Below are 27,977 nucleotides of genomic sequence, written 5' to 3'. Positions count from 1 at the left end.
TCTGCAGCCCATAGATCAAGGAGTCATTTCAACTTGCAAGTCTTACTATTTAAGAAATACTGTAGTCCTAAACCTATTGTTGCTATAGATGGTAATTCCTTTGATGGATCTGGGAAAAGTACATTGAAAAGTTTATGGAAAGGATTCATCACTTTAGATGCCATTAAGAACATTCATGATTTCATGTGAAGAGCAAGAAACATGAACAGGAATTTGGAAAAAGTTGATTCCAACCATCATGGATGACTTTGAGCATTTCAGGACTGTGGTGGAGGAAGTTAACTGCAGATGTGGAAATAACAAGAGAACTAGTCTGTGAAGTGGAGGCTGAAGATGTGACTGAATTGCTGCAGTCTCATGATCAAATTGTAATTAATGGATGAGGAGTTGATTTTTGGTAAATGAGCAGAGAAAGTGGTTTCTTAAGATGGAATCTATTCCTGGTAAAGATTGTTGAAATGATGACAAAATATCCCATAAACTTAGTTGATAACTTAGTAGCAGGGTTTGAGAGGATTGACTTCAATTTTGAAAGAAGTTCTAGTGTAGATAAAACATCAAACAGCATTGCGTGGAACAGAGGAATTGTTCATGAAAGAAAGAGTCTATCAGTGTGGCATAATTCATTGTTGTCTTATTTTAAGAACTTGACACAGCCACTCCTTCTTCAGCAAACACCACCCTGATCAGTCAGCAGCCATCAACGTCAGGGTAAGACCCTCCACCTGCAAAAAGATTACAATTCACTGAAAGTTTAGATGATGGTTAGCATTTTTAACAATAAAGTATTTTTAAATTAAGGTATGTATATCATATTTTAGACATAATGACACTTAAAAACTTAGACAATAGACTACAGTGTAGTATAAGTTTATTTATTTTGAGAGAGAGAGCATGTGTGTGAGTAGGAGAGGGACAGAAAGAGGGAAAGGGAGAGAGAGAGAACCCCAAGCAGGCTCCACACTGTCGGTGCGCATGAAGCCTGATGCAGGGCTTGAACTCACGAACCATGAGATCATGATGTGTGCCGAAATCAATAGTTGGATGCTCAACCGAGACACCCAAGAGCCCCTCTCATGGTATACTTTTATATGGAAAAAGCAAAATATATAAAATTATGCATTCGATTTTTGGTGTTTCTTTTAAAACATATTGTGTATATAATATTTAACCATAATTTATTTGAACTATTTATCTATTATTGGGGGAATGTAATTAGGATTCAGTTTCTTTTTTTAAGATAAGCATTGCATTGTTGCTATAAACATCTTTATGTGTGAATCACTTTTCTCTATGTCGGATTATTTTCTTAGGATAAATTCTCAGAAGTGGAATTATTGGATTAAAAAATAAAGACATTTCAGAAAATTAAAAAAAAAAAAAACAAGCCACAGACTAGATGAAAGTCTTTGCAATACACTTATGTGATAAAGGAGTGGTATCCAAAACATACAAAGTACTCTTAAAATTAAATAATAAGAAGGTGAACAACACATTTAAAAAATGGGCAAAAGATCTGAAACAAACTTTACCAAGAAAATATATAAATGGCCAATGAGTACATGAAAAATGCTCACCATCATATGTTATTAAATTAAAACAAAAATGAAGTACCACTCCACACATATTAGAATGGCCCAAATCCAGCATCAAATGCTGATGAGTATGGGAGCAACAGAAGCTCTTATTCATTGCTAGGGAAAATGCAGAATAGTACTTTGGAAGACAGTTTAGCAGTTTCTTATAGAAGAATACTGGGGTGCCTGGGTGACTCAGTTGGTTGAGCATCCAGCTCTTGATTTCAGCTGGGTCATTGTATCCTGGTTCATGGGATCAAGCCTCGTGTAGGGCTGCCATTGGGCTGTGTGCTGGTAGCACAGAACCTGCTTGGGATTCTCTCTCTGTCTCTCTGTCTCTCTCTCTCTCTCTCTCTCTCTGTCTCTGCTCCTGCCTTGATCTCACAGGTGTGCTTTCTCTCTCTCAAAATAGATAAACTAAAAAAAAAAAAAAAAAGGAACACTTGGGTGGCTCAGTCAGTTAAGCATCCAACTCTCGATTTCAGCTCAGGTCACCATCTCACGGTTTATGAGTTCACGTCCCACATTAGGCTCTGTGCTGACCTCACAGGGCCTGCCTCGGATTCTCTGTCTCCCTCTCTCTGCCCCTCCCTCACTTGGTCTCTCCCAAAAATAAATAAACATTAAAAAGTAATAAAAATAAATAAATAAACATACTGTAACCATACAATCCAGGAGTTGTGTTCCTTGATATTTACCCAAATAAACTGAAAACTTATGTCCATACAAAAAAGTGCACAAGAACGATTATAGCAGCTTTATTCATATTTGCCAAAATTTGGAAGCATCCAAGATGTCCATAATAGATGAATGGATAAACCAACTTTGGTATACCAATACAATGGAATATCCTTCAGTGATAAAAAGAAATGAGCTACTAAAAGAGAGGGCAAGACCTTAAATGCATATTACAAAGTGAAAGAAGCCACTGTGCAAAGCTATATACTGTGTGATTCCAGCTGTATCACATTCTGGGAAAGGCGACACTGTGGAGGCTGTAAAAAGATTAGCTATTCCCAGGGCCTGGGAGATGATGGTGGAAGGGATGGAGGAATGAATAGGTGGAGCACAGAGGGGATGTTTATTCTGTGTGATACCGTAGTGGTATATACATGTCATTATTAATTTGTTAGAACCAAAAAAGTGTACAACACAGAGAACCCTAATGTGAATTATGACTCTAGTTAATAATAATGTATCAAAAAATAATGTGTCAACTTTGACTTCTCAGTTGCAACAAATGTACCACTCTAAGGCAAGCTGTCAATAGTAGGGGAAACTGTGTGGTCAGGGGAGAAGGAATATATGGGAACTCAGTATTTATTGCTTAATGTTTCTTTAAACGTACAACTGTTGTAAAAAACAAAAAAGGTTCTTAGTATATTTTGCCTAATTGCTTCAGGAAAGAATTTTACTGAATGTGTTACAAGTAGTGGTACAGAAACCTTCAGAACCTGCAAAAACCTTTAATCCTTTAAACAGAAAATTTTCAAACTGAACCCAGCTTAAAAAAATGTTTTCCCAGTTTTATTGAACTGTATTTTTTTAAATTTAATGTTTCTCTTTGTTTATTTTGGAATGGTGGCTACTTAACTTTGCCATATTCCTGGATAATAGGAACAAGGTCTTTGTTTATTTTGCCACCATCCTTGCTGAAAGGACAGGGTCGTTGGTTTGATAAGTAGATTAAATTCTAAGAAGCAAAGATCACAATAATGTAACTTTGATCGAATAAAACCAAAATAGTGGCTGAGTTCATCTAACTAGGGTCTTTTTGTATCTTGGAAGCTGATAACAAACCAGGCCAGCTTATAACCGGTATCATTTTATTGAACACATTCCAGAGTCAATTAGAATAAATGTGGAGAAGAAAACAAAGCCCACTACCTGTCTTCTTTTTCCGTGTCCCCTTCCTGTGTATGTCTCTATCTTCATTTGCTAAATTGGAATGATACATTTATGTACCCTTCATCCCCATCTGACCATAAGCTCTCCAGGACAAGGCCCAGGTCTCATGTACTTTGTACCTTTGTGTCTTTCGTAGTACCTGGGACATAAATCTTTCAATAAATGTTTCTTGAAATGTTAGGATCCAAAGGACTAACACTGAGGATCCATAGACCTGATGTCTAACAATTAATTATAAAAATAAATGGGGGGGGGCGCCTGGGTGGCTCAGTCATTTGAGCATCTGACTCTTGGTTTCAGTGCAGGTTATCTCACTATTCATGAGTTCGAGCCTTTACTTTTGACTTGTTCTTAACTCTGCAATTAAATTTGTAAAATATTCACCTTCTATCCTTTTTCTAAAGTCTTCCTAGTCACCTCTTGGTCAGATGAAGCCCATCCTCTAGGGTTTGCTGAACTAAAGTTTGTGGGTTAAATCTGATTTGCTACCAGTTTTGTATGGCCTACAAGCTAAGTATGTTTTTATATCTCTAGATGGCTGGGAAAAAGATAAGAAAAATAATATTTTGTGATACATGAAAATTATGTGAAATTAAAAGTCCTATTTCATGGTACATAAAAATTATATAAAAATAAAATTCTGGTGCCCATAAATAAAGTTTTATTGGAACATAGCAATGCTTATTTATTTGTTGTCTATGGCTACTTCTGCACTACAGCAGTAGAACTTGAGTAATTCAGCAGAGACTGTATGACTTACAAAGCCTGACATATTCACATATTCATGTCTGTTTCTTTATACATAAAGCTCCCGACCTCTCTTCAAGTAGATTCCTCAGGAAGGGTGCATATATACAGTATTCCCTAAGTGATGACATGTTCAAAATTCTATTTTTATAGCTTGGTTGGAGACAGTATCCTTGGTTTGCATTTTCTTTGCTTGAAAACAGAGCCTTGCTGTTGTCTTGTTTTACATGTTGCTATTGAGAAGCCTGTTACCAGTCTAGTTTTCTTGCTATTATGTTATTTCATCTTTTTGCTAGAAGGCCTCAGGACATTTATCTTTAAAGTCTGGCAATTTTAGAGGCCCAGGTGACTCAGTTGATTAATTGTCCAACTTCAGCTCAGGTAATGATTTTGCAGTTCATGGGTTCAAGCCCCTTGTTGGGCTGTGTGCTGACAGCTCAGAGCCTGGAGCCTGCTTTGGATTCTGTGTCTCTCTCTCTCTCTGCCCCTCCCCCGCTCATGCCCTATCTCTCTCTCTCTCAAAAATAAACATTAAAAAATAAAAATAAATAAATTCGAACAATTTTAGTAGGATATACTTCAGAGTTGATGATACTGGGTTGAGTTTTAGTTATTCATGAGTGCTTTCAATGTTTAGATTTAGGTCTTTTATTTTCAGGAAGTTTCCTTAGATTACAATGGGGGTTTCTGTTTTTGTGGTTTGAGAGAGAGAGCATGAACCGGGGAAGGGCTGAGGGAGAGAGAGAATCTTAAGCAGGCTCCACACCCAACACAGAGGAGCCCAATGTGGGGCTCCATCTCACAACTGAGATAATGACCTGAGCTGAAATCAAGAGTAGGATGCCTAACCAACTGAGCCACCCAGGCGCCCCAGATTATAGTTTTAAATAACAGCTCTATTCCATTGTTTAGATTTTCTTCTTTGGTGACTCCATTTATACTTAGGTTGGCTCTTTTATGTCTATCTTCTGTTGCAACCACTTTCTCTCTGACCCTGTATGTCTTCGCTTCATTGCATTATCATTTGTTGATTATTTTCCTGCTTTGTTTCAATGCTGTTTATTTTTCATTTGAGTCTTTTGTCTTGGATACCTTGTAATTTAGAATTCACTTCAAGTAGGATTTTCTAGTTTTCTGCTATTTTTTTCCCCGAGTTCAGTCAAGTCTCATATTCCTTTTGTGTCCATGTCTGATCTTAGTTTCTGTATTTCTAATTAAAGGTGCTTTAATCCGATTAAAGGCTTTCATATCCAGCAACTGTTTGTTTGAGGCATGTAATTAAGTTTAGAGCATTACATTACAGTTTTCTTCAGTTTTGTGGTTGGGCTTTGGCTCTGACTGCATTTTTTGCCTTTCTTTTTTGATAATAGTTTTGTATATATATTAAAATTTTTTTTTAATGTTTGCCTTTCAGAGAGAGAAAGAGAGAGAGAGAGTGGGGGAGGGGCAGAGAGAGAGGGAGGCACAGAATCCAAACCAGGCTCTAGGCTCTCAGCTGTCAGCACAGTGCCCAACATGGGGCTTGAACCCACAAACCACAAGATCATGACCTGAGCCGAAGGTGGACACTTAACTGACTGAGCCACCCAGGCACCCTAGTTATAGTTTTGAATGAATATGGTCTGTTTCTTCTTTTTCATTTCATGGACAGGGTTTACAAGTGCTGTTTTCTGTCAGTTCTGCCCTCTTCTGTGTAATTTCTCTTATAGATGATGTTGAAAGTAGAGGTGAGATGAGAGCATTTGGCGTGTGTTGTTTCTCTCATTTCTGTAGGAGCCTGAATTTTTCCTTCTTATTTCCTTTTTTCATTTACTGACAAATCTTTAAGGGCTTATCACCTTTTTTTCTGTATTTCATTTTCCTACAAAAGCAATGCTTCTCTGAGGTTGCTACTGCTGGTCCTACTCACTTTTGATCTCTTTGTCTGTGAACCCTCAAGTCTCAACCTGTGTTCAATAGTTGTTCCTCAGCATGATTTTGGGCATGATTTTGTCTGTGCTTCATCTATGTCCTCTGTACCCATCTCTTCTCTTTCATGGAATCTCTTAAGCTCCTTTCTCGTCTGCATTTGTAAGCTTGAAGTAATAGGCAACAGGAACTTTAATGGAACAAATCATTTGAAGATCGTGGCATTTATTTTTCATCTCTCAGTAATGCTGCAGACATGAGTCATGTGGTTTTAGTGCTTTCCTTGTTCATTGTATGTTTTGGAAGGGGGAATTTGGGGAGAGGTTCAGAATTAGGCCATTGTCATCATCCTCTATCTGGATTCACATATCTGCATTTTTTTGTTGTTTGCAGGAACCTTCAAAGGAAAAGGGTTGTAAAAAATTTAGGTACAATGGAACATCAAATAATTGTAAATATTGTATACATTTCTTCAACATATAAGTATTATTATAATGAGTTTTAGAAGTGTGTTTAAGCAGAAAAATCTCATTACTCGAGCATTTTAGGTGTGGTATGGTGGTTTTTTGTTTTGTTTTTTTTTTTTTTTTGCATTCTTCACAATCTGTTCTCCATTAGCACACAATTTTAAAAATTGTTATTTAAAAATTAGATGTTTCAAAGCATGTTTCAAAATTTTATCACTTTGAAGGCTCATTTTTGTTATGATTAAGTATTTAGATTATTTTCTTGTTAACTAAAATGGTTTCGGATATATTTTCTATTTCATTAAAGGCAAGTAGGGTTTAAGTACTGGGGAGTATTGAGTCATCTTTATCCTTTCTTGCTTTGTAAGATGTTTTGAAATCAAGACAAACTCATTTTTCACTTGTCAGATGCATACTTCTACTGGAGGGGGATTTTGTGACTGTGGAGACACAGAGGCATGGAAAACAGGCCCTTTTTGTATAAGTCATGAACCTGGAAGAGCAGGTACCACAAAAGAGGTAAGGATATTATTTTTAAAAGTTGCTAATTATTTTAAGCTTGATACAATTAGATGGAGATAAATGTTACGTGTGTGGATTAAACTCAATTCCATTAAGAATCCTGAGTTTTATGTTCCAGTATTTAAATGTAAGGAGTTTTATTCCACTCTGTGTTCTTTGTCTAAAGAAAGAGTGAATTTCTTGGTTCTATTTGTTAAGCAGTCAATTTGATAAGTAAGAATGAACAATATATAAGCCTAAAAGAGCAAATGGAATGGTAGAATTGACACATAACTTTAATAATGCTTTTCTTAAAGAAAAAAATAGTCAACAAATTGATTATCCATTATATATCCTAATCAAGAAAAAGTGGGCAAGCCCAGATACAGACAATTAGGAAGGAGAATGGGAAAATAACTATAGACCCATAGACAAAGAAGAAATTGAAAGGATTATAAAAGACTCTTTATATGACTCTGTGCAAATACATTTGAAGAGGATCGTTTTATCAAATATACAATTTTATAATTCAAACAAAGAGAAAACATAAACAGTTAATAACCATTGAAGAGATTCAGAATATAGTCTGTCACAAGAAAGTACTTCCCTAAAAAATGCTGTGTTCAAATGGTTTCACAGAGTAATCCTTTTCAAAACTGCAAGAAATAGTTTTAGTAGTCTTTAAAGTGTTCCATGTAGTCCTATAGCAGTGAAGACCCTTAGCACCCAGATTTTGATGTCTTTAAGTAGCATTACTCACTAAAAGAAATCAGGGCTTATAAAAATACCTGACCAGGTGAAAATACATTATCAGGGAATAGGTAAGCTTGTGAGGATGGCTTTGTATTAAAAGAATCTAGGATCTAACTTGAAAGAGCTGTCACTGATCTGAGTTGGGCAATTGGAGTATCATAATAATACTAATAAGTAACTACTATAATTGAATAAATCAAAGTACGTGAAAATTCATGAATTCCTAATAAAACTTATAGAGAGCTTAAATAAAAAAATAATTTTGCCAAGTCACTGGTTCATTGCTATGGTGATGGTTATTATATAATTTCTTCACTCTAAAAATTGGTAAAGGGAATGAACTAAGCATTTATTCTACTTTTTTGATAGGAATTGTATTCCATTGTAAACGAGTATTACCAGTATACGAGGTAAAGCTCTTCTTTCTAGATGCATGCTAGCTCCCTAATAGAGAAGATTTAGTAGAATTAGAATAATTAACATTTTTTATTTAAAAAAATTGTTTTTAATGTTTATTTATTTTTGAGAGAGAGAGAAAGAGAGACAGAGCATGAGTGGGGGAGGGGCAGAGAGAGAGGGAGACACAGAATCCGAAACAGGCTTCAGGCTCCGAGCTGAGAGCACACAGCCCGACGCAGGGCTCAAACTCACAGACTGAGATGCGAGATCATGACCCGAGCCGAAGTCAGACGCTCAACCGACTGAGCCACAGAGGCGCCCCATCATTTAAAAATTTTTTTTTAATGTTTATTTATTTTTGAGAGAGAGAGAGAGAGAGAGAGAGAGAGACAGAGCATGAGTGGGGGAGGGCACAGAGAGAGGGAGACACAGAATCCGAAGCAGGCCCCAGGCTCCGAGCCGTCAGCATAGAGCCCGACATGGGGCTCAAACTCACAAGCCGTGAGATCATGACCTGAACCGAAGTTGGACACTCAACCAACTGAGCCACCCAAGCGCCCCTAGAATAATTAACACTTTGCAAACCCTAAGGAAATATTTGATTCAGACAAGGATCATTAATAGATGCTAAACCCATTAAGACATCAGTTGATAAGGAACAGTATTCACATAGTTCTAAATTGTCATCTCATAGATTACCTGCTAGTCATAGAGGAAAAAAGTGAAACTTTATAATGGAGGTATCATACTGTCATCTCCTAAAACTAGTCATCAATATTAGCATCATTACTAATAGCAGGGCAATATGGCATAATGAGTCTCTTCATAGCATATAAAATAAAGTCCATAGGTTAACATCTAAAAATCAGTTAATATAATACACCATATTAAAAAAAAAAAAAAAACCCAAACCACAAGATCATCTTACTAGATGTAGCAAAAGCCTTTTACTAAAGCCGGCACACTTTCATCATAAAAAAGACTTAAACTTATAAGGAACTTTCTCAACCCTGATAGAGGACATATATGGAAAACCTCACAGCTATTAGATACTTTCCCCTTAAGATCAGGAACAAGACAGAGATTCTGCTCTTGCCACATCTATTTAATACTCTATTGGAGGTTCTAGCTAGGGCAATTAGTAATGCAAGAAAAAGAAAAGGCATCCAGATTGGAAAGGAAAAAATAAAACTAGCTCTCTTTGCAGATTAACATGACTTTGTGTATGGAAAATCTTAAGGAATCCACAAAAAAAAATTATTAAAACTAATAAGTTCAGCAAGAATGTAGGATACAAGATAATTATACAGAAATTACTTATATTTTTATACATCAGTTTTGAAAAATCGGAAGAAGAAATTGAGAAAAAAATCCACATTTACTATAGTATCAAATAGAATAAAATATTTAGAAATACCAAAAGCAGTATAAAATTTGTATTCTGAAAACTGTTGAACACTGTTGAAAGAAATTAAAGATCTCAATAAATGGAAAAACATCCTATGTTTCTGGATTAGAAGACTTACAGGTTTTTTTTTTTTTTAAGTTTTTATTTTAATTCCAGTTAACATACAGTATAATGTTAGTTTCAGGTGTACAATATAGTGGTTCAACACTTCCATACTTTACCCAGTGCTCGTCATGACAAGTGTACTCCTTAATCTCCATCACCTATTTCTCCCATCCCCACCCCTTCCTCACCTCCCCTCTGGTAACCATCAGTTTGTTCTGTATAGTTAAGAGTGTGTTTCTTGGTTTGCCTCTCTTTCTTTTTTTCCCCTTTGCTCGTTTGTTTTGTTTCTTAAATTCTGCATGAGTGAAATCAGATGGTATTTACAAGACTTAAAATTGTTAATGTAGCAGTACAATGGGTGTTTTTTCCCACCACCATCAAGTCATCAAACTCAGTTCTCTGTTGACACTGACCTAGGTCCCATAAATTTAGCTCAACCCTGACACTGTCTGCCTGGCAATAAGCATTAGATCCCACAGGCTAAGATCTTTCAGCTCTCTGAGTGTACCACCTTCCCCAAATCTCTGTGTGTTCACCAACCCAGAAGTACTCCATATTCTGTCCTTTTGGGTTTCACTACATAGGGGCATGGTTGATTAAATCATGGTCACCCAGCCCCCATCTTAGATGCTTTCTAAAAGTCACTTCAATAGCACAATGTAAGACTTTTAAAAATTCCTCTCATCCCTTTGGAAATTCCAAGAGTTTCAGGAGCTCTGAACCAGAAACAGTGAAGACCAAATATATTTCTTACTATAAATCACATCAAAGGCCATACTCCCCAAGTTGATGTACAGATTCAGCACAATTGCTATCAGAATTACAGCTGGGAATTTTTTTTTCTCTCTCTTTTTTTAAATTGACAGGCTTACTCTAAAATTTATATTGAATTCTAAGAGACCCAGAATAGCCAAAACAACCTTGGAAAAGAACAGACTTGGAAGACTCACACTTCCCTATTTCAAAACCTACTACAAAGCAACAGTAATCAAGACAGTGTAGTATGACATAATGATAAGCATGGAGATCATGAGAATAGATTTGAGAACTCGGAAGTAAACCCACATGTCTGTGGTCAACTGTTTTTCAACTAGAATACAAAGGCCATTCACTAGGGAATACTGTTTTTTATCAAATGGTACCAGAACAACTGGATATCTCCATGCAAAAGAATGAATCTGGATCCCTAGCTCACACTGTACACAAAAATTAATTCAAAATGGGTCAAAGACCTAAATGTGGGAGCTAAAACTATAAAACTCTTAGAAGAAAACAGAGGGTAAATCATCATGACCTCAGATTTGGCAGTGGATTGATAGATATGACAGCAGAAGCCTGAGTAATAAAAGAAAGAATAGATAATTAGACTTCATCAAAAGACACTGTGAAGAAAATGAAAAGCCTATAGAATGGGAGAAATATGTTTGCAAATCATATTATCTGATAAGGAACTTATATCTAGAACTTACATAATATATTAGTATTATTGTAATTAAATAGTATTATAGGATAATGTAATATTCATATAGTATTCATAATAAATTATAGCATTCATAATAAATTATAGTATTCATAATAAAATATAGTATTCATAATAAAAGGTAGAAACAACCCAACTGCCCATCAGCTGATAAATGGATAAACAAATATGGGTAAATTGATATAATGTATTATTTGGCTATAAAAGAGAGGTATGAAACATGCTTCAATTTGAAGAACCTTAAAAGTATTATGCTAAGTGAAAGAAGCCAGTTACAAAAGATCACATATGATTACTTTTATTTTATTTTATTTTTAATATGAAATTTATTGTCAAATTGGTTTCCATGCAACACCTAGTGCTCATCCCAACAGGTGCCCTCCTCAATACCCACCACCCACCCTCCCCTCCCTCCCACCCCCCATCAACCCTCAGTTTATTCTCAGTCTTTAAGAGTCTCTTATGCTTTGGCTCCCTCCCTCTCTAACCTCTTTTTTTCCCCCCTCCCCCATGGTCTTCTGTTAAGTTTCTCAGGATCCACGTAAGATTGAAAATGTATGGTATCTGTCTTTCTCTGCATGACTTATTTCACTTAGCATAACACTCTCCAGTTCCATCCATGTTGCTACAAAGGGCCATATTTCATTCTTTCTCATTGCCACATAGTATTCCATTGTGTATATATATAAACCACAATTTCTTTATCCATTCATCAGTTGATGGACGTTTAGGCTCTTTCCATAATTTGGCTATTGTTGAAAGTGCTGCTATAAACATTAGGGTACAAATGCCCCTATGCATCAGCACTCCTGTATCCCTTGGGTAAATTCCTAGCAGTACTATTGCTGGGTCATAGGGTAGATCTATTTTTAATTTTTTGAGGAACCTCCACACTGTTTTCCAGAGCAGCCGATTACATTTAAATGAATGTCTGGAATAGGTACATTGATAGGGACAGAAAATAGATTAGTGGTTGTTTAGGTCTAGGGAGATGAGGCATGTGATGAGGGAGGAAGAAATCACTAAAGGGTTTTTTTGTTTTTGTTTTTTTGAGGTCATGAAACATCTCATAGTGATGTGATAGTTACAAATATTTATAAATATACTAAAAACCATTAAATAGTGTATTTTGAGTGCATTGTATGGTTGGTGAATTACATCTCATGCTGTTAAAAAATTGAAGTACCTAGAGCCCCACTTATGAAATATTCTTTTTTTTAAATTTTTTTTAACATTTTATTTATTTTTGAGAGAGAGAGAGAGAGAGAGAGAGCACAAGTGGGGGAGAGGCAGAGAGAGGGAGACACAGAATCCAAAGCAGGCTCCAGGCTCTGAGCTGTCAGTATAGAGCCTGACATGGGGCTCAAAATCACGAACTGCAAGATCATGACCTGAGCTGACGTCAGTTGCTTAACCGACTGGGGCACCCAGGCACCCCTGAAATATGCTTGATAAAAGTGTTTAACCTGGAATACCTGGGTGGCTCAGTTGGTTAAACATCCAACTTCAGTTCAGGTCATTATCTTGCGGTTCATGAATTTGAGCCCCACCTCAGTCTGTGTGCTGACATCTCAGAGCATGGAGCCTGCTTCAGATTCTGTGTCTCCCTGTCTCTCTGTCCCTTTCCCACTCATGCTCAAAAATAAATCAACATTAAAAAAATTAAATAAATAAATGTTTAAGCTGAACTTAATGAAACCTTGAGGTCTAACTTCAGGCTTATAAGAAATACAGGGAAGACATGAAAAACATAAAGAAGACCACAAGGAAGATAAGTGGGAAATGTAGGACATTTCAGGATAAATCTAGAATGTAGGAGTTTTTATAGGAAATCTGGCCTGGTTTCTGTCATGAAGAACAAAAGGCTGGAGGTGTGGAAGGGACATTCATTTAGATGTAAATGACTTAGACATAATCAAATGCTATAGATATTTTGGGAATAATTAGGAAAATTGAATATGCTCAAGACATAGATGATATTTAAAAATTATTGTTGATGTTATTAGATATAATAATGGTATTATGATTATGTAGGAAAAATTTTTTATAGATACATATCAAAGTATTTGGGGGTAAACCTTAAAATACTCGAACAAAAAAATACATGTATGGAAAATAACCTAAATTACCTAAATCTTAGGTAAAAGTTGTGTTTCTTATACTGATCTTAGTTTTCTATATTTAAAATTTTTTATTGATAAACATAAATAAAAATCATCAAGTAAACTCCAGATAAACAAAAGCATAGAAACTGTTCTTAAGCATAACAAGGGGAAAAGAGAAAGTTACCAAATTTGTTACATAAAGCTAACATTATATTGATCTCAGATCTGACAAAATATAGAATTTACAGATCAGTTTTATTAATAATTGTTATGCTGAAATACTAAATAAAACATTAGCAGGTGAAATCAAGTTTAAAACAATCACATAACACTGTCATACTTATGTTCCTGGAATGAACTCTTCTTGGAATTCACCTGTGAAACCATTAATCCTGGCATTTTCTGGGAAAGTTAGCTCTTTGATAACATTCTCAGTTTCTTCCAGGATTATTGACCTGAAATCAAAAGTCATTAATCATGTTTGATGATGAAACATTAGTGTATTCCCATTATAGAGACAAGAGAAGGAAATCTATTGCCACTGTTATTTAACACCTCCTGGAAGTTAATCAAATAGACTCACAGGATGAACTAAAATATATCAGTATTGGAGAGGAGGCAAAATACTCATGAGTGTATACCTGGAAAACCCAAGAATATTAACTAGAAAAGAAATGGAAACTAGAGTAGAGCTTGATCAAGTTATTGGTTACAGAACTCATATTAAAAACCATTAGTTTCAGGGGTGCCTGGGTGGCTCAGTCGGTTGAGCGTCCGACTTCAGCTCGGGTCATGATCTCGCGGTCCGTGGGTTCGTGCCCCGCGTCGGGCTCTGTGCTGACCGCTCAGAGCCTGGAGCCTGTTTCGGATTCTGTGTCTCCCTCTCTCTCTGACCCTCTCCCTTTCATGCTCTGTCTCTCTCTGCCTCAAGGGTGAATAAACGTTAAAAAAAAGTTAAAAAAAAAAAAACCATTAGTTTTTCTATTTAATGTATTTAACAAATATTACTTAAATGCCCTTACAAGCAATAGCTTTTAGAAAATGTAGTGAAAAGGAGTGCCTGGCTGGCTCATTCAGTAGAGCATCTGACTCTCCATCTCAGGGTTTTGAGTTCAAGCCCCACGTTGGGTATAGAGATCACTTTTAAAAAAATGTAGTGGAAGAAAAGATCTCATTCACTGTAGCATGAGAAAAGATAAAATACCTTGGAAAAAAGTAAGAAATCTGCCAGCTGTATTTTTTTTAACGTCTATTTATTTTTGAGAGACAGAGTGTGAGCGGGGGAGGGACAGAGATGGAGGTAGAGAATCTGAATTAGGCTCCAGGCTCTGAGCTGTCAGCACAGAACTCCATGCAGGGCTTGAGCCCATTAACTGTGAGGTCATGACCTGAACTGAAGTCAGACATCCAACTGACTGAGCCACTCAGGTACCCCTCTACCAGCTGTATTTTTAAAAAACTTGAAAACTGTACTCTGATAGGCATGAAAGAAAAAAAAAAATCAGAAGACAAACTTCATTCTTAGATTGGAAGATTCAGTATTACAAAGATAAAACTTTTTCTAGAATTAATCCACAAAGTCAATATATCCCCAGCCAAATACTCTTTTGGAACTTGACAAAGTAGTCAAAAGTTCTTCTGGAAAAATAGTTTGTGAAATTTGTCAGGAAAAGCTGAAATGAAGAGTTAGGAGTGTGAATAGGTCTAACAGATTTAAAATGTGTTAAAGAGCTCTAGTAATCCAAACAATGTGACTCTTGCTATAAGAGCAGACAGCAGATAATGGAATAGAAAAGAGTATATAAACCCAAATTGGTAGTATAGACAGAATTTCTGGTTGGTGGTGCTATGTAACTGACGACCCATTTGAGGAAAAAAATAGAAAAAACTTGATTAGATAAATTCCAAACTATCAAGGATTTTTAAAAGCTTTTTTATTTTTTATTTTTATTTTTTCAAGTCAATTCATTTTCGAGAGAGAGAGCACATGAAAGTGCATGGGGGAGGGGCAGAGAGAGCAGGAGGGAGAGAGAATCCCAAGCAGGCCCTGCGCTGCCAGTGCAGAGCCTGATGTGGGACTTGATCTCACAATTCGGGAGATCATGACCTGAGCCAAAATCAAGAGTCAGATGCTTAACCAGCTGAGCCACCCAGGCACCCCTAAAATATTTTTTAGAAAAGAAACTATAAACTTGTTAGGAGGAAATAATGACATACTGGAAAAAACACTGCAATATGTCATAAAGTATAATGATCTATCAGTAAGAAACCCCTGGTATTCTGTATATTTGTGCTATCTGACCACTCATGTGTGTAGTATACCCTATTTTACAAAACCCAAAATGTAAAGAAATGGAATTATATCTTGAGAAATAAAATGTGTTCTCTTCTCTTGAGTAGAAGCATTAGAGCACAACGTGAAGGGCTCTAGAACAGGTATCCTTGGTTTGCTTTGTAACCTGACTAATTAGCTCTGTGACTTTGGCAGAGTTATTCAACTTGTCTACCTTTCAGTTTGTCTCTAACTGGGAGATAATACCATCTGCCTCACAGGGCTATGAGGATTAAATGAGATAATACAGGTAAAGTGCTTAGCCTTAGAATATGCCTGGCATATTGTAAGGGCCCAGTAAATGTTAGCTATCATCATCATTAGTGTTATTACAGCTCCGACTACTTTTCCCGTTACCTGTTCTTACTTCTGATACTAATAATACCTCACATTTGTATATTTTAGATTTAACAGAGATCTTTCACAGGCATTATTATCAGTTTATCTTCCATTACTACTTTATGAGGTACTTATATAGTAGCTCCATTTTATGGAAGGAGAAACACACCCTCAGTAAAGTTAAGTGGCTTGCTCAGGTTTGCAGATCTGGCCAGTGGCAAAGTTGGACATAAAATTCAGATCTTTAGATTCTGGGATCCAGCACGGTTTTTAAAACCTTGAATTTAATTTCAAATTTATGAAAAGCTATAAAACTAAAAAGAGTACAAAGAACATTCATATCCATTCACCAATTGTTACCACTTTCCCCCATTTACTTTATTATTCAGCACTTGATGTTTAGATTGCCTCTCCTCTCTTCCTCCTTTACTTGCCCTGATCTCAGATGGCCATTCCTTCATTTAACAAATATTTATCAAGTACCTGTTACTTGATTAAATATTATCAAATGTCTATTACCTGAAATACCATTTAACTCTTTCAAATTTATTCTCATTTTTGTTTTAACAGATACTCTTTTTTTTTTTTTAATTTTTTTTTTCAACGTTTTTTATTTATTTTTGGGACAGAGAGAGACAGAGCATGAACGGGGGAGGGGCAGAGAGAGAGGGAGACACAGAATCGGAAACAGGCTCCAGGCTCCGAGCCATCAGCCCAGAGCCCGATGCGGGGCTCGAACTCACGGGCCGCGAGATCGTGACCTGGCTGAATTCGGATGCTTAACCGACTGCGCCACCCAGGTGCCCCTTAACAGATATTCTTAATTCTGATTATTTCACTTTCCTCTTCTAATATTTTTGAAAGAATACTGAAATGTCTTGAAATAAAGTCAGAAAGTAATTTTATTCTGGAAAAACTGTCTTTGCATTTTAAATTAAAAAAAAATGTTTAATGTTTATTTTTGAGAGACAGAGTGTGAGTGGAGGAGGGACAGAGAGAGAGAGGGAGACACAGAATCTGAAGCAGGTTTAGGCTCTGAGCTGTCAGCACAGAGCCCGACGCAGGGCTTGGATTCACGAACTGCAAGATCATGACCTGAGCTCAAGTCAGATGCTTAACTTACTGAGCCACTGAGGTTCCCCTTAAGTTTTGTTTTGTTTTAACATTTTTATTTATTTTTGAGAGAGAGAGACAGAGCATGAGTGGGGGAGGTGCAGAGAGAAGGAGACACAGAATCTGAAGCAGACTCCAGGCTCTGAGCTGTCAGCACAGAGCCCAATGTGAGGCTCGAACTCATGAACTGCCAGATCATGACCTGAACTGAAGTTGGATGCTTAACTGACTGAGCCACCCAGGCACTCCTGTCTTTGCTTTTTAAATACCAAAGAATCCTTGGGAGTTAAGTTGACTCACTGAGTTTACAAAACTAGCTTCCCTTCCTCTGCCTCATGGATTTCCAGTCTGTTGGGGTTTTCTTGAATCATATTGCCTCAGAATACTGAATTTAGTTATGAACTAAACTGATCTTGGATTTCTCTGGATTTAGAATTTGATTGAAAAGGTGATTGGTCATTTAGGCTTATCCTAAAGGTAAATTTGGTTATTTTGGAACTAAGTCATTATCTGGAGGTGAGAGAAAGGTACCTATGACTAGCACATAACTAATCAATTCACTCAACACAAACAGCCCTGTGTACATAGCATTTTGTTTCATCTCTGCTTTGGTGAGTGGAATCCGTACTCTACCAGGTGCATTGCATTGTGCTAGCCATAGTGGGGATTTACCAAGTGTAATCAGATCTGGCTGATACTAATCAGTCAGTCATCCAGCATTTGGCAATGTCTTTTGAAGAGAAGCTGCTTTCTGGTATATGTGAAAGCAGTTTCTCTCAAGTTCTGCACTTAAGGTTGGTTTGGTTTTTTTTCTTTCTGTTTACATTACAGCCCTTTTGTTTCCTCTCATTGACCTTCTTATTTTCTTTCTTTTTTTTTAAATTTAAAAAAAAAGTTTGTTTATTTTTGGCAGAGAGAGAGAGACAGAGCATGAGTGAGGGAGAGGCAGAGAGAGAGGGAGACAGAGAATCTGAAGCAGGCTCCATGCTCTGAGTTGTCAGCACAGAGCCTGACTCAGGGCTCGAACTCACAGACTGTGAGTTCATGACCTGAGCCGAAGTTGGATGCTCAACCGACTGAGCCACCCAGGCACCCCCCGACCTTCTTATTTTCTAAGCTTTAGATGCTTTGATTGAAAGTTTCTTATATATTTACCAGACCTCTTCTAAAGAACTCTGAATGATATGGTATAGAAATAATGAGTTGTTTATACATATATATGTAAACATATATATAATATAAATATATACATATATAAAATATTAATGTATTATTATATATTATAATAAATAATATATTATCGTATTATTATATATTATATAATATATATTATTTATTTGTTTATTTTGAAAGAGAGAGAGAGAGAGAGCGAGAGAGCACATGTGCAAGCAGGGAAGGGTTAGAGAGAGGGAGAGCAAGAGAATCCCAGGTAGGCTCCGTGATATCAGTGCAGAGCCTGACAGAGATGGAGCCCAAATCCACAAACTGTGAGATCATGACCTGGGCCAAAATCAAGACTAGGACGCTTAACTGACCGAGCCACCAAGGCACCCCATGAGTTGATTCTTTTAACTGTTCACCTCAGACTAGGTTTTTTTTTGTTTTTTGTTTTTTGTTTTTTTTTTTTTTAAATTTTTTTTTCAACCTTTATTTATTTTTGGGACAGAGAGAGACAGAGCATGAACGGGGGAGGGGCAGAGAGAGAGGGAGACACAGAATCAGAAACAGGCTCCAGGCTCCGAGCCATCAGCCCAGAGCCCGACGCGGGGCTCGAACCCACGGACCGCAAGATCGTGACCTGGCTGAAGTCGGACGCTTAACCGACTGCGCCACCCAGGCGCCCCAGTTTTGTTTTTTTTTTAAGAATTCAGAAGGATATATTGAGCTAAAAAAAAATATAAGAAAGAGGAATGTAGTGGACCAATATTGGTCTTAGTACTTTGACTCTCTTTGTTTCTCTCTCTGGTAAATGATTCTGAGCAAAATCTCCTAAGAGAAGGTGACATATTGAAAAGAAGGTAAAAATTGAAATTATAAAGCATTGGGGAGTGAGAAAAAATTGGTGTAAAAGAGTAAAAATGCATAGGTTAAGATTTTATTCTGAACACAGAGTAAAATACAGTTCATTAGAACAGTCAGCAGCAGATAGGTTAAAATTTAATATTAAAATCTTATCCTGAATTTCTACGGGATTTTTTTTTAGTCTTAAAGAGCTCCTGTATTTTTTCCTGTTTACTCTTTTGTTTAAGCAGCCTGTTGAGTTGCCATATTTAAAAATTGCATGCCATATTTAAAGATTCACCCATTTAAAGTGTACAAGTCAACAAATTAAAGTGTACAATTCAGCGCTTTTTGGTATTATTTACAGAGTTGTTCAACCATCACCTCAATTATCGAAGCTTTTCATCACCCCCAAAAGAAACCCTGTACCCATCAGTAGTCACTCTCTATTTCTTCCAGACTCATCAGCTTTAGGCAACCACTGTTGTACTTTCTGTCTCTATAGATTTGCCTATTCTAGACATTTTATATAAATGTGATCATACACTATATGTTCTTTTGTGATTGGCTTTTTTCACCAGCATAATGTTTTCAAGGTTCATCCATGTTGTACCATTTACTTCATTCCTTCTCATGGCCAAATTATATTATGTTGTATAAATATTCACATTTTATTTATCCATTCAACGCTTGGTGGACATTGGGGTTGTTTCCACTTTTTGGCCATTATGAATAAAGATGCTATGAATATTTGTGTATACGTTTTTATTCCAGAGATATTTTTGTTTATCTTGGATAGATATGTAGAATGTAATTGCTGGGTCATATAACTATGCTAAATATTTTGAGCATCTGTCAGACTGTTTTCCAAATTGACTGTACCATTTCACATTCCCTCCAGGAGTGTGTAAGGGTTCAAATTCCTCTACATCCTAGCCAGCGCTTGTTATTGTCTGTCTTTTTTATTATTGTCACTGTAGCAGTGTGAAGAAGTATCTCATTGTGGGTTTTTTTTCATGTTTATTTAGTTATTTTGAGAGAGAGCGACAGAGAGAGACAGAGAGAAGAGAATCCCAAGCAGGCACCGCACTGTCAGCCCAGAGCCTGATGTGGGCTCAGTCTCACGAACCATGACCTCATGACCTGAGCCTAAATCAGGAGTCCGTGCTTAACCAACTGATCCACCCAGGCACCCTTCATTGTGGTTTTGATTTGTATTTCTGTCATGGCTTGTGATACAGAGCATCTGAATGCATTTTTTAGCTGATTCGTTTCAACAAGCGTTTTGTTAAGGAGGTGGTGGTCTGTAATAAAAAGAACCTTGTTTTTTTTAGAAGTCAAAGACTCAGGTTTTAGTCTTCTGCTATTTATAGCCTCTTTTACCTTAGAAGGGTTCCTTACGCTTTATTAAACATTTTTTTTAATGTTTATTTATTTTTGAGAGAGAGACAGAGAGACAGAGCATGAGTGGGGAAGGGGCAGAGAGAGAGAGACACATGAAGCAGTCTCCAAGCTCTGAGAGCTCAGCACAGAGCCCAGTGTGGGGCTCGAACCTACGAACCACGAGATCATGACCTACGCTGAAATCGGATGCTTAAGTGACTGGGACACCCAGGCGCCCCCTGCCCCACCTTATCCTTTCAATGCTTATCTCTGCCTGTCTTACAGAGTGGCTATGAGGTTCAGTTGAAATAAATAAGTTTTTTGTGAGCTTTAAGAGATAACCAAATGTTCTTTGATATTACCATAATTAGGCTACTCAGAAAGGCAGAGAACATTCATAAGGGAGAGCATCTCTCAGAAGGGGACTCTGTGGTTCTGTCTCCTTTTCTTTTTCTTTTTTTAAGATCCCACTCCCCTCCTTTTCTATCTGTAGCACTAAGTTGGCCACAAGGAATTAAGTGAATCTGATGTGAATAGCAACCCTCTTGAGCTCAACTTGAATTCATTCCTGAAGGATGGTGTAATGAAATCATTAAAATATTTCTAAATTAATAATATTTTCTCAGTGTTGGTAATTCTGGGTTTTTTTGTGTGTTTTTTTTTTTTTTATACTTTCTTACAGAGTTTACGTTGCCCATTGAATGAAGAGGTAATTGCCCAAGCCCGGAAAATATTCCCTTCAGTGATAAAATACATTGTAGAAATGACTATATGGGAAGAGGAGAAAGAACTACCTCCTGAACTCCAGAGAAGGTAGGGACATTTTTCAAAAGGGAGAAGTTTTAGCAATGATTATTGATACTGCAAAATAAATGTTAGAAAAATGTTTTTGTTGCTGTTATTTACTGCTTATCAGCATTGTGAAAATTTTGTGGAAAATTATCTTATGGGGAATACTTCCAAAATTTCCATTTATATGAGATGTTCTGTTTTAGCACTAAACAGAAGTTAAACCAAAAGAAGGAAAAGCATTTTGGGGGTCTTATTCTAAATGATCTGGCAGCTTCTCATCCCAGTTAAACTGAGAAGTAAATTGCCCAGTTTGATCCTGCCCTAGACCAACCTCCAGATTTCCCTAGAGGTTTGTGGTAGGAATGAAGAGATAGCTCTTTGCCATGTGCTTTGATACCTAGGATTATTTCAGTTAGAAGGATTTAAGATTTTTAAACTAAAACCCAGCACTTTCTAACAGTGGTGAGTCTTTCAGTCTCAGTAATATTTGCTCTTACCTTACAAATCCACAAGAGAATTCCAGACCTGATATTGAAAATATGGTTTGGGCCTTGTGGGAATTTTTCTATCTGTGTAATACTGGGATTTCACAAAATTGCATTATAAATTTAAATACCATTGTTCTTTGAGTTTATTGGGGTTTGTTTGTTTTATTTTAGGAGGAGAGAGAACTAAAAATTCTAATTTATAAAGACATTACATATATTGTTTTGACTCTTGCTGGGCCATAAAATGCTTGGGGAAATAATGGTCATCAGAGATTGCATTCACAAAGGCTTTAATTTCAGATAGGTAATAATGTCAGTGAAACCTTTTAAGAAACTTTCTGTTGGTAAACAATACTAGTGTTCTGCCTGCCTGAAAAGGGAGGGTTGCATGAGCTTTTAGTATGTATATGGTGTAGCACCAGACTTTAGATTCATAGACCTGAGTTTGAGGCCTTCTCATGGTTTTATTGGCATTGTGACCATTGAGAAGTCTTTTATTTATTTATTTTTAAAGTAAGCTCTACACTCAGGGCTTGAACTCATGACCCTGAGACAAGAGTCTACTGACTGATCCAGCCAGGCACCCCTGGAGAAGTCTTTTTGAACTTGTTTCCTGAGCTCTAAGAGGCCTGAGAAAATTTTCCTCTTAGAGTTAATGGAATCTATTGAGTGTATGGTAAAAGCATATTATAAACTGTTTAAAACTGATAATAACATTTGACATTTGTGTTTTCACATTTTTATTTATTTATTTTTTTCTTTTTTTTCAACTTTTTTTTTTTTTTTTTTGGGACAGAGAGAGACAGAGCATGAACGGGGGAGGGGCAGAGAGAGAGGGAGACACAGAATCGGAAACAGGCTCCAGGCTCTGAGCCATCAGCCCAGAGCCTGACGCGGGGCTCGAACCCACGGACCGCGAGATCGTGACCTGGCTGAAGTCGGACGCTTAACCAACTGCGCCACCCAGGCGCCCCTGTGTTTTCACATTTTTATAAGATCCTTACACCATTCTTGAATGTAGATATTATACTCTTTTTATTTTTGTTGCTGATTTTTCTTTTTTTTTGAGTAGCAATGTGTGTCTTTTTAAAATTAATTTATTTTTTAAATTTAAATCCAAGTTAGTTAACATACAGTGTAATAATGGTTTAAGGAGTAGAATTTAGAGATTCATCCCTTACACCCAGTGGTCATCCTAACAAGTGCCCTCCTTAATGCCCATCACCCATCACCTATCCCACGCCCCTCCAGCAACCCTCAGTTCTATTTAAGAGTTTCTTATGGTTTGCCTCTCTTTTTATCTTATTTTTCCTTCCCTTCCCCTATTTTCATCTGTTTTGTTTCCTAAATTTCATGAATGAAATCATATATTTGTCTTTCTCTGACTTATTTCGCTTAGCATAATACATTCTAGTTCCTTCCATGTTGTTGTAAATGGGTTATTATACTCTTTTTAAATTTTTTTCTTAAATTTTATTTATTTATTTTGAGAGAGACAGAGACAGCATGAGCAGGGGAGGGGCAGAGAGAGAGGGAGAGAGAATTCCAAGCAGGCCCCACACTGCCAGTGGAGAGCCAAACTTGGGGCGTGAACTCCTGAAACTGTGAGATCATGACCTGAGCCAAAACCAAGAGTGTGACACTTAACTGGTTGAGCCACCCAGGCTCCCCTGTTAATATCCTTTTAAAGATAGAAGAGGCTTTGTCATCTCAGCAAGATTAAAAGCTTAAGCAACTTAAGGTCCCTCAGTCAAATGGTAGTGCTAGCACTTTAAATCTATACACCTTTTTATTGTTCACATTTTTGTTAAATGTTCTATAAAACCAGTATCACTTAAATAGAAGGTGGGACGCCTGGGTGGCTCAGTCAGTTAAGCATCCGACTCTTGGTTTCAGCTCAGGTCTTGTCAGCATGCTGACAGCAGGGAGCCTGCTTGGGATTCTCTCTCTCCCTCACTTTGTGCACCCCCCCCCCCCCCGCCAAATAAAAATAAACTTTAAAAAATGAATTAATTTATTAATTAAATATAAGGTAAAAGTAAGAATAAATTCAATAAAAACTAAGTATTAGTTATTTACTATTTATCATTGCCTGCTTGAAGGTCCTGAGCCCAAGGCTGTCTCCCTTTGCCACAGTATGAGATTAGCAAGAGTTAAGAGTAAGTAGTATTAAAGACATATTCCCACTAAACTGAAAGTAATCATTCACACCTGGAAATAATTTTCAAAAATGGAGACAGTAGTGCTTTTATTCAGGGTTTTAAAAATTTCATGGCACTGTACCACTTGAAATAATCTCCTGTATCAGTTATTACAGTGGTACTTTCTCATACATAAGAAACTACATGGTGGTGCTTTGTTACAGATGTTGTATATTACCTTAGCCTATTTTTCACGTCTTCCTTTATTTGTTTCAGTATCTGAACATATCTTTTTTGGGGGTGCCTGGGTGGCTCAGTCGGTTGAGCGTCTGACTTCGGCTCAGGTCATGATAGCGCGGTTTGTGAGTTCAAGCCCTGCATCGGGCTCTGTGCTCTGTGCTGACAGCTCAGAGCCTGGAGCCTGCTTTGGATTCTATGTCTCCCTCTCTCTCTGCCCCTCCCCCACTTCTGCTCTGTCTCTCTCTATCAAAAATAAATAAAATGTAAAAAAAAAAATTTTTTTTTAATATATCTTCTTTTTTCTTTTTTTAACAGGGAGAAAAATGAAAGATACTATTGTGTCCTTTTCAATGATGAACACCATTCATATGACCATGTCATATACAGTCTACAAAGGGCTCTTGACTGTGAGCTTGCAGAGGCCCAGTTGCACACCACTGCCATAGACAAAGAGGTTCGTGAGCTTCATTTGAATTGTGCTCTCTTAAGTCAGCTTCCTGAGAATCAGGTGTTGACTGAACTCTTGCTGAGTGCTCTTTAGTATTGTGTTGGGAACAGTCATCCCCTTTCTTTATTTCTTAAGTCCTAGGTAAATTGGTTAAAACTTGATTTTTCTGTGTATCATAATTGTAGATAACTATTACCTTTCCTCTTTCATTCTAAATAATTAGAAAGTTATTGAATATTCTGGCAAAAAGTAGTTAAGACTGTCAGCTTTAGTCTGTTTCTATAATTTATTGCAATAGCATTCCATAATTTATGGAGTGCATGAATGTATGAATTTTGACATTTTTTAATGTTATTACAACTATTTATAGTGTAATACTGATTCTGTGGTTCTGCTTTTTAAAAATATCTTTCCAAAGTAAAATGTCTTTCCAAGTAAAAAAGGATTATTAACCTAATCCCTGTCCATGAGAGGAGTGTGATATAGTGGAAGAAGCAGTGTGGCATTAGTAAGTGTAGTGATCTAGGGCTTGAGGAATCAATATCCTGGTCACACCTGTAACCCACTAGTGGATCACAAGTGTGTTATGGAACACATGTTAAGGAATTTGTAAGTTCATTCATGAAAAGTATTTAAAATACATAGCAGGAGTTCAGTAAAAACCTAAGTTATTCTTGGATAGGAATGGAATACACTATAATAAGTAAAGAACTGATACTATTGCCAAGGAGAAAATCCAGCATCCTAAAGTATATTCTCTACGAGCAGTATCAAAAGTTCTGAAGCTTCATAAATGTGTTAAACATTTAGGTTTATCATCCAAGTATTGTCCATCTTACGACTTTTAGGCATTTGGCACATAATTAATAATTCAGAGCTCATTAGGCCTTTGGGCTATACATTACTTATTGATTGGGATTATCATTCTACTACTGAATTCTCATGTTTGTTTATAATTAGGGTCGTCGGGCTGTCAAAGCAGGTGCTTTTGCTGCTTGTCAGGAAGCAAAGGAAGATATAAAGGTAATTTTCTGAATTAGGATGAAGGAGAATTTTAAGAGGAATTCACATTACAAGAGCCAAAGTAGAACAATTACAATGTTGAAGTGGTTTGGCATCCTAAGTAAAGATAGGATTGGGCCATTTAGTCCCAGAGATTTGAAGCTATAAGTGTCATGTTTTTTTTGAAAAATAGATTACTTTGTTAAAACAAGATAAAAATTCTAAAACTAGTTTTTTGTTTTGTTTTAAATACTTTTTTCATTTGTAGAGTCATTCAGAAAATGTCTCTCAACATCCACTTCACGTAGAAGTATTACACTCTGAGGTTATGGCTCACCAGAAATTTGCTTTGCGTCTTGGCTCCTGGATGAACAAAATTATGAGCTATTCAAGTAAGCATATTACCTGTTTTTCTTATTTCTCGTAAACTACTGGTTTTTGAAATAGCCACAAAGTTTAAAATGTCTTTCAGTATACCGGGTCACCTGGGTGGCTCAGTCAGTTAGGCGTCTGACTTCGGCTCTGGTCATCATCTTGCAATTTGTGGGTTTGAGCCCTGCATCGTGCTCTTTGCTGTTGACACAGAGCCTGATGGATTTGGATCCTCTGTCCCTCTCTCCTACTTCCCCTCTCCCACTTTCTCTCTCTCAAAATAAATAAATAAACTTAAAAAAATGTCATTGAGTATAAAATAAAAAAATTTTTTTGGCTTGTACATTTTGATTAATTTTCAGAATTGCTTTTCTTTTTTTTTTAATTTTTTTAAATGTTTTATTTATTTTTGAGACAGAGAGACAGAGCATGAGCAGGGGAGGGTCAGAGAGAGGGGAGGCACAGAATCGGAAGCAGGCTCCAGGCTCTGAGCTGTCAGCACAGAGCCCAACGCGGGGCTCGAACTCACGAACTGTGAGATCATGACCTGAGCCGAAGTCGGATGCTCAACCAACTGAGCCACCCAGGCGCCCCCAGAATTGCTTTTCAAGTGCCATAGCTAATACTTTGTAAAGCTTTCGATTCTTTTATATTGATAGAATTCTTGATATCAGACTGTGGGAAAAGTAATGTTAATTTTTTTCATGTTATTGTAGGAAATGTACTTGTGGGAGAAATATTGTGAGAATAAAAGTTACCTGACTTCTTTCGTTTATAGGTGACTTTAGACAGATCTTTTGCCAAGCATGCCTTAGAGAAGAACCTGGCTCTGAGAATCCCTGTCTCATAAGCAGGTTAATGCTTTGGGATGCAAAGCTTTATAAAGGTAGGTAGGTCTTTGCTTATGCTGCTTGGCATGAAGCATGACCTTAAAGTAGAGCTATAATCTTTTTTGTTTATTAAATCAGTGATCTTGATTGATAAGATATTATATTTTAAAGGAAAGTTAACCAATCAGTATGTATTCTTCTGTGTTAAAACCTGGGGATGTTGCCTTTTAATTATAGTGCCATTTTGTTTAGTCACGGCCAATAAAGAAGACTTAAGAGTATATATTCATGTAGTGGTGCCATTATTAACGCTATGTTCATTTTTATTTTTACAATACAAATGTAGAACAAAAAGTGAAAGGTGAGAAAGAAGGCTAAAGGGGATAGAGAAGGGAAGACACAGAGTAAGAGTAATTTTGAGTGAAATCGAATAAAAAGGAATAGAGAAAGTTTGGATGAGGTAGAATGAAGTAAGGTAAAGTGGAGGGGCAGAATGAGAGGGAAAACGCACATATGTAAGTATTTTAAGTATTAAGTATTAATATAATTAAATGTTAATGTAATAAATACTACTCATATTTGATTCCTTTAGGTCTATTAGTATGTTAATTTTTTTATAATATTCTGCCACCTCGTATAGCTGGCATTTTTTTTTTTTGCCTTGGTGATTCTCTTACACTTCCCCCCAAAATTATCTGCAGGTGCCCGTAAGATACTTCATGAATTGATCTTCAGCAGTTTTTTTATGGAGATGGAATACAAAAAATTCTTTGCTATGGAATTTGTGAAGGTAATTGGTCTTTAAAATACATATCAGTAATAGAAAAAGAAAAACATTTTGTAAAGAGAGTTGTAGAAACAAAGGGGATAATTTTGAATTTAGAATTTAATTTTGTGATTTGTCAAAGGCTCATTTTTTTTTTTTTTCACATTTGATAGTATGGAAGCAGTAGTCTAGAAGAGGAGATAGGTGGAAAAAGATCTATTATTTGCCTGGACAGAGCATTTGGAGGTTACCACATTTACACATGCATTCATTCTTCCTGATCATTTGTCTGTCTTATAACAAATAAAATTATAACAAGAAGTGACTAGCTGAAAGGCACAGCATCGAAAAGGAACAGATATGCATGCTAAA

At 36.6% G+C, this 27,977-nt stretch overlaps 1 protein-coding gene and 1 long non-coding RNA gene across 3 annotated transcripts in view; one reads left to right on the top strand and one right to left on the bottom strand.

Annotated features, from left to right (window-relative positions):
- The window catches only part of UBR1 (ubiquitin protein ligase E3 component n-recognin 1), a 136,107-nt gene that overhangs the window by 29,632 nt on the left and 78,498 nt on the right, over nt 1-27,977 (top strand). For both annotated transcript variants that reach the window (XR_015252608.1, XM_025918549.2), the window contains exons 4-10: nt 7,016-7,126; nt 21,209-21,339; nt 24,503-24,641; nt 25,596-25,658; nt 25,906-26,029; nt 26,788-26,895; nt 27,541-27,629. Coding sequence is in view for 1 of the 2 variants with exons in the window: in XM_025918549.2 (XP_025774334.1) it covers nt 7,016-7,126; nt 21,209-21,339; nt 24,503-24,641; nt 25,596-25,658; nt 25,906-26,029; nt 26,788-26,895; nt 27,541-27,629 (765 nt within the window). In the remaining variant the exon portion in view is untranslated. The remainder of the gene's footprint in view (nt 1-7,015; nt 7,127-21,208; nt 21,340-24,502; nt 24,642-25,595; nt 25,659-25,905; nt 26,030-26,787; nt 26,896-27,540; nt 27,630-27,977) is intronic.
- LOC147580190 (uncharacterized) overlaps nt 1-27,977 on the bottom strand; it is a 94,537-nt gene that overhangs the window by 30,214 nt on the left and 36,346 nt on the right. The window lies entirely within an intron of this gene.

Source organism: Puma concolor, chromosome B3 (assembly GCF_028749965.1).
Source record: "Puma concolor isolate L17-30 chromosome B3, mPumCon1.1.hap2, whole genome shotgun sequence".
NCBI lineage: Eukaryota > Metazoa > Chordata > Mammalia > Carnivora > Felidae > Puma > Puma concolor.
Note: the sequence above shows the minus strand (reverse complement) of the source record. Positions and strands in the feature narration are given on the sequence as shown.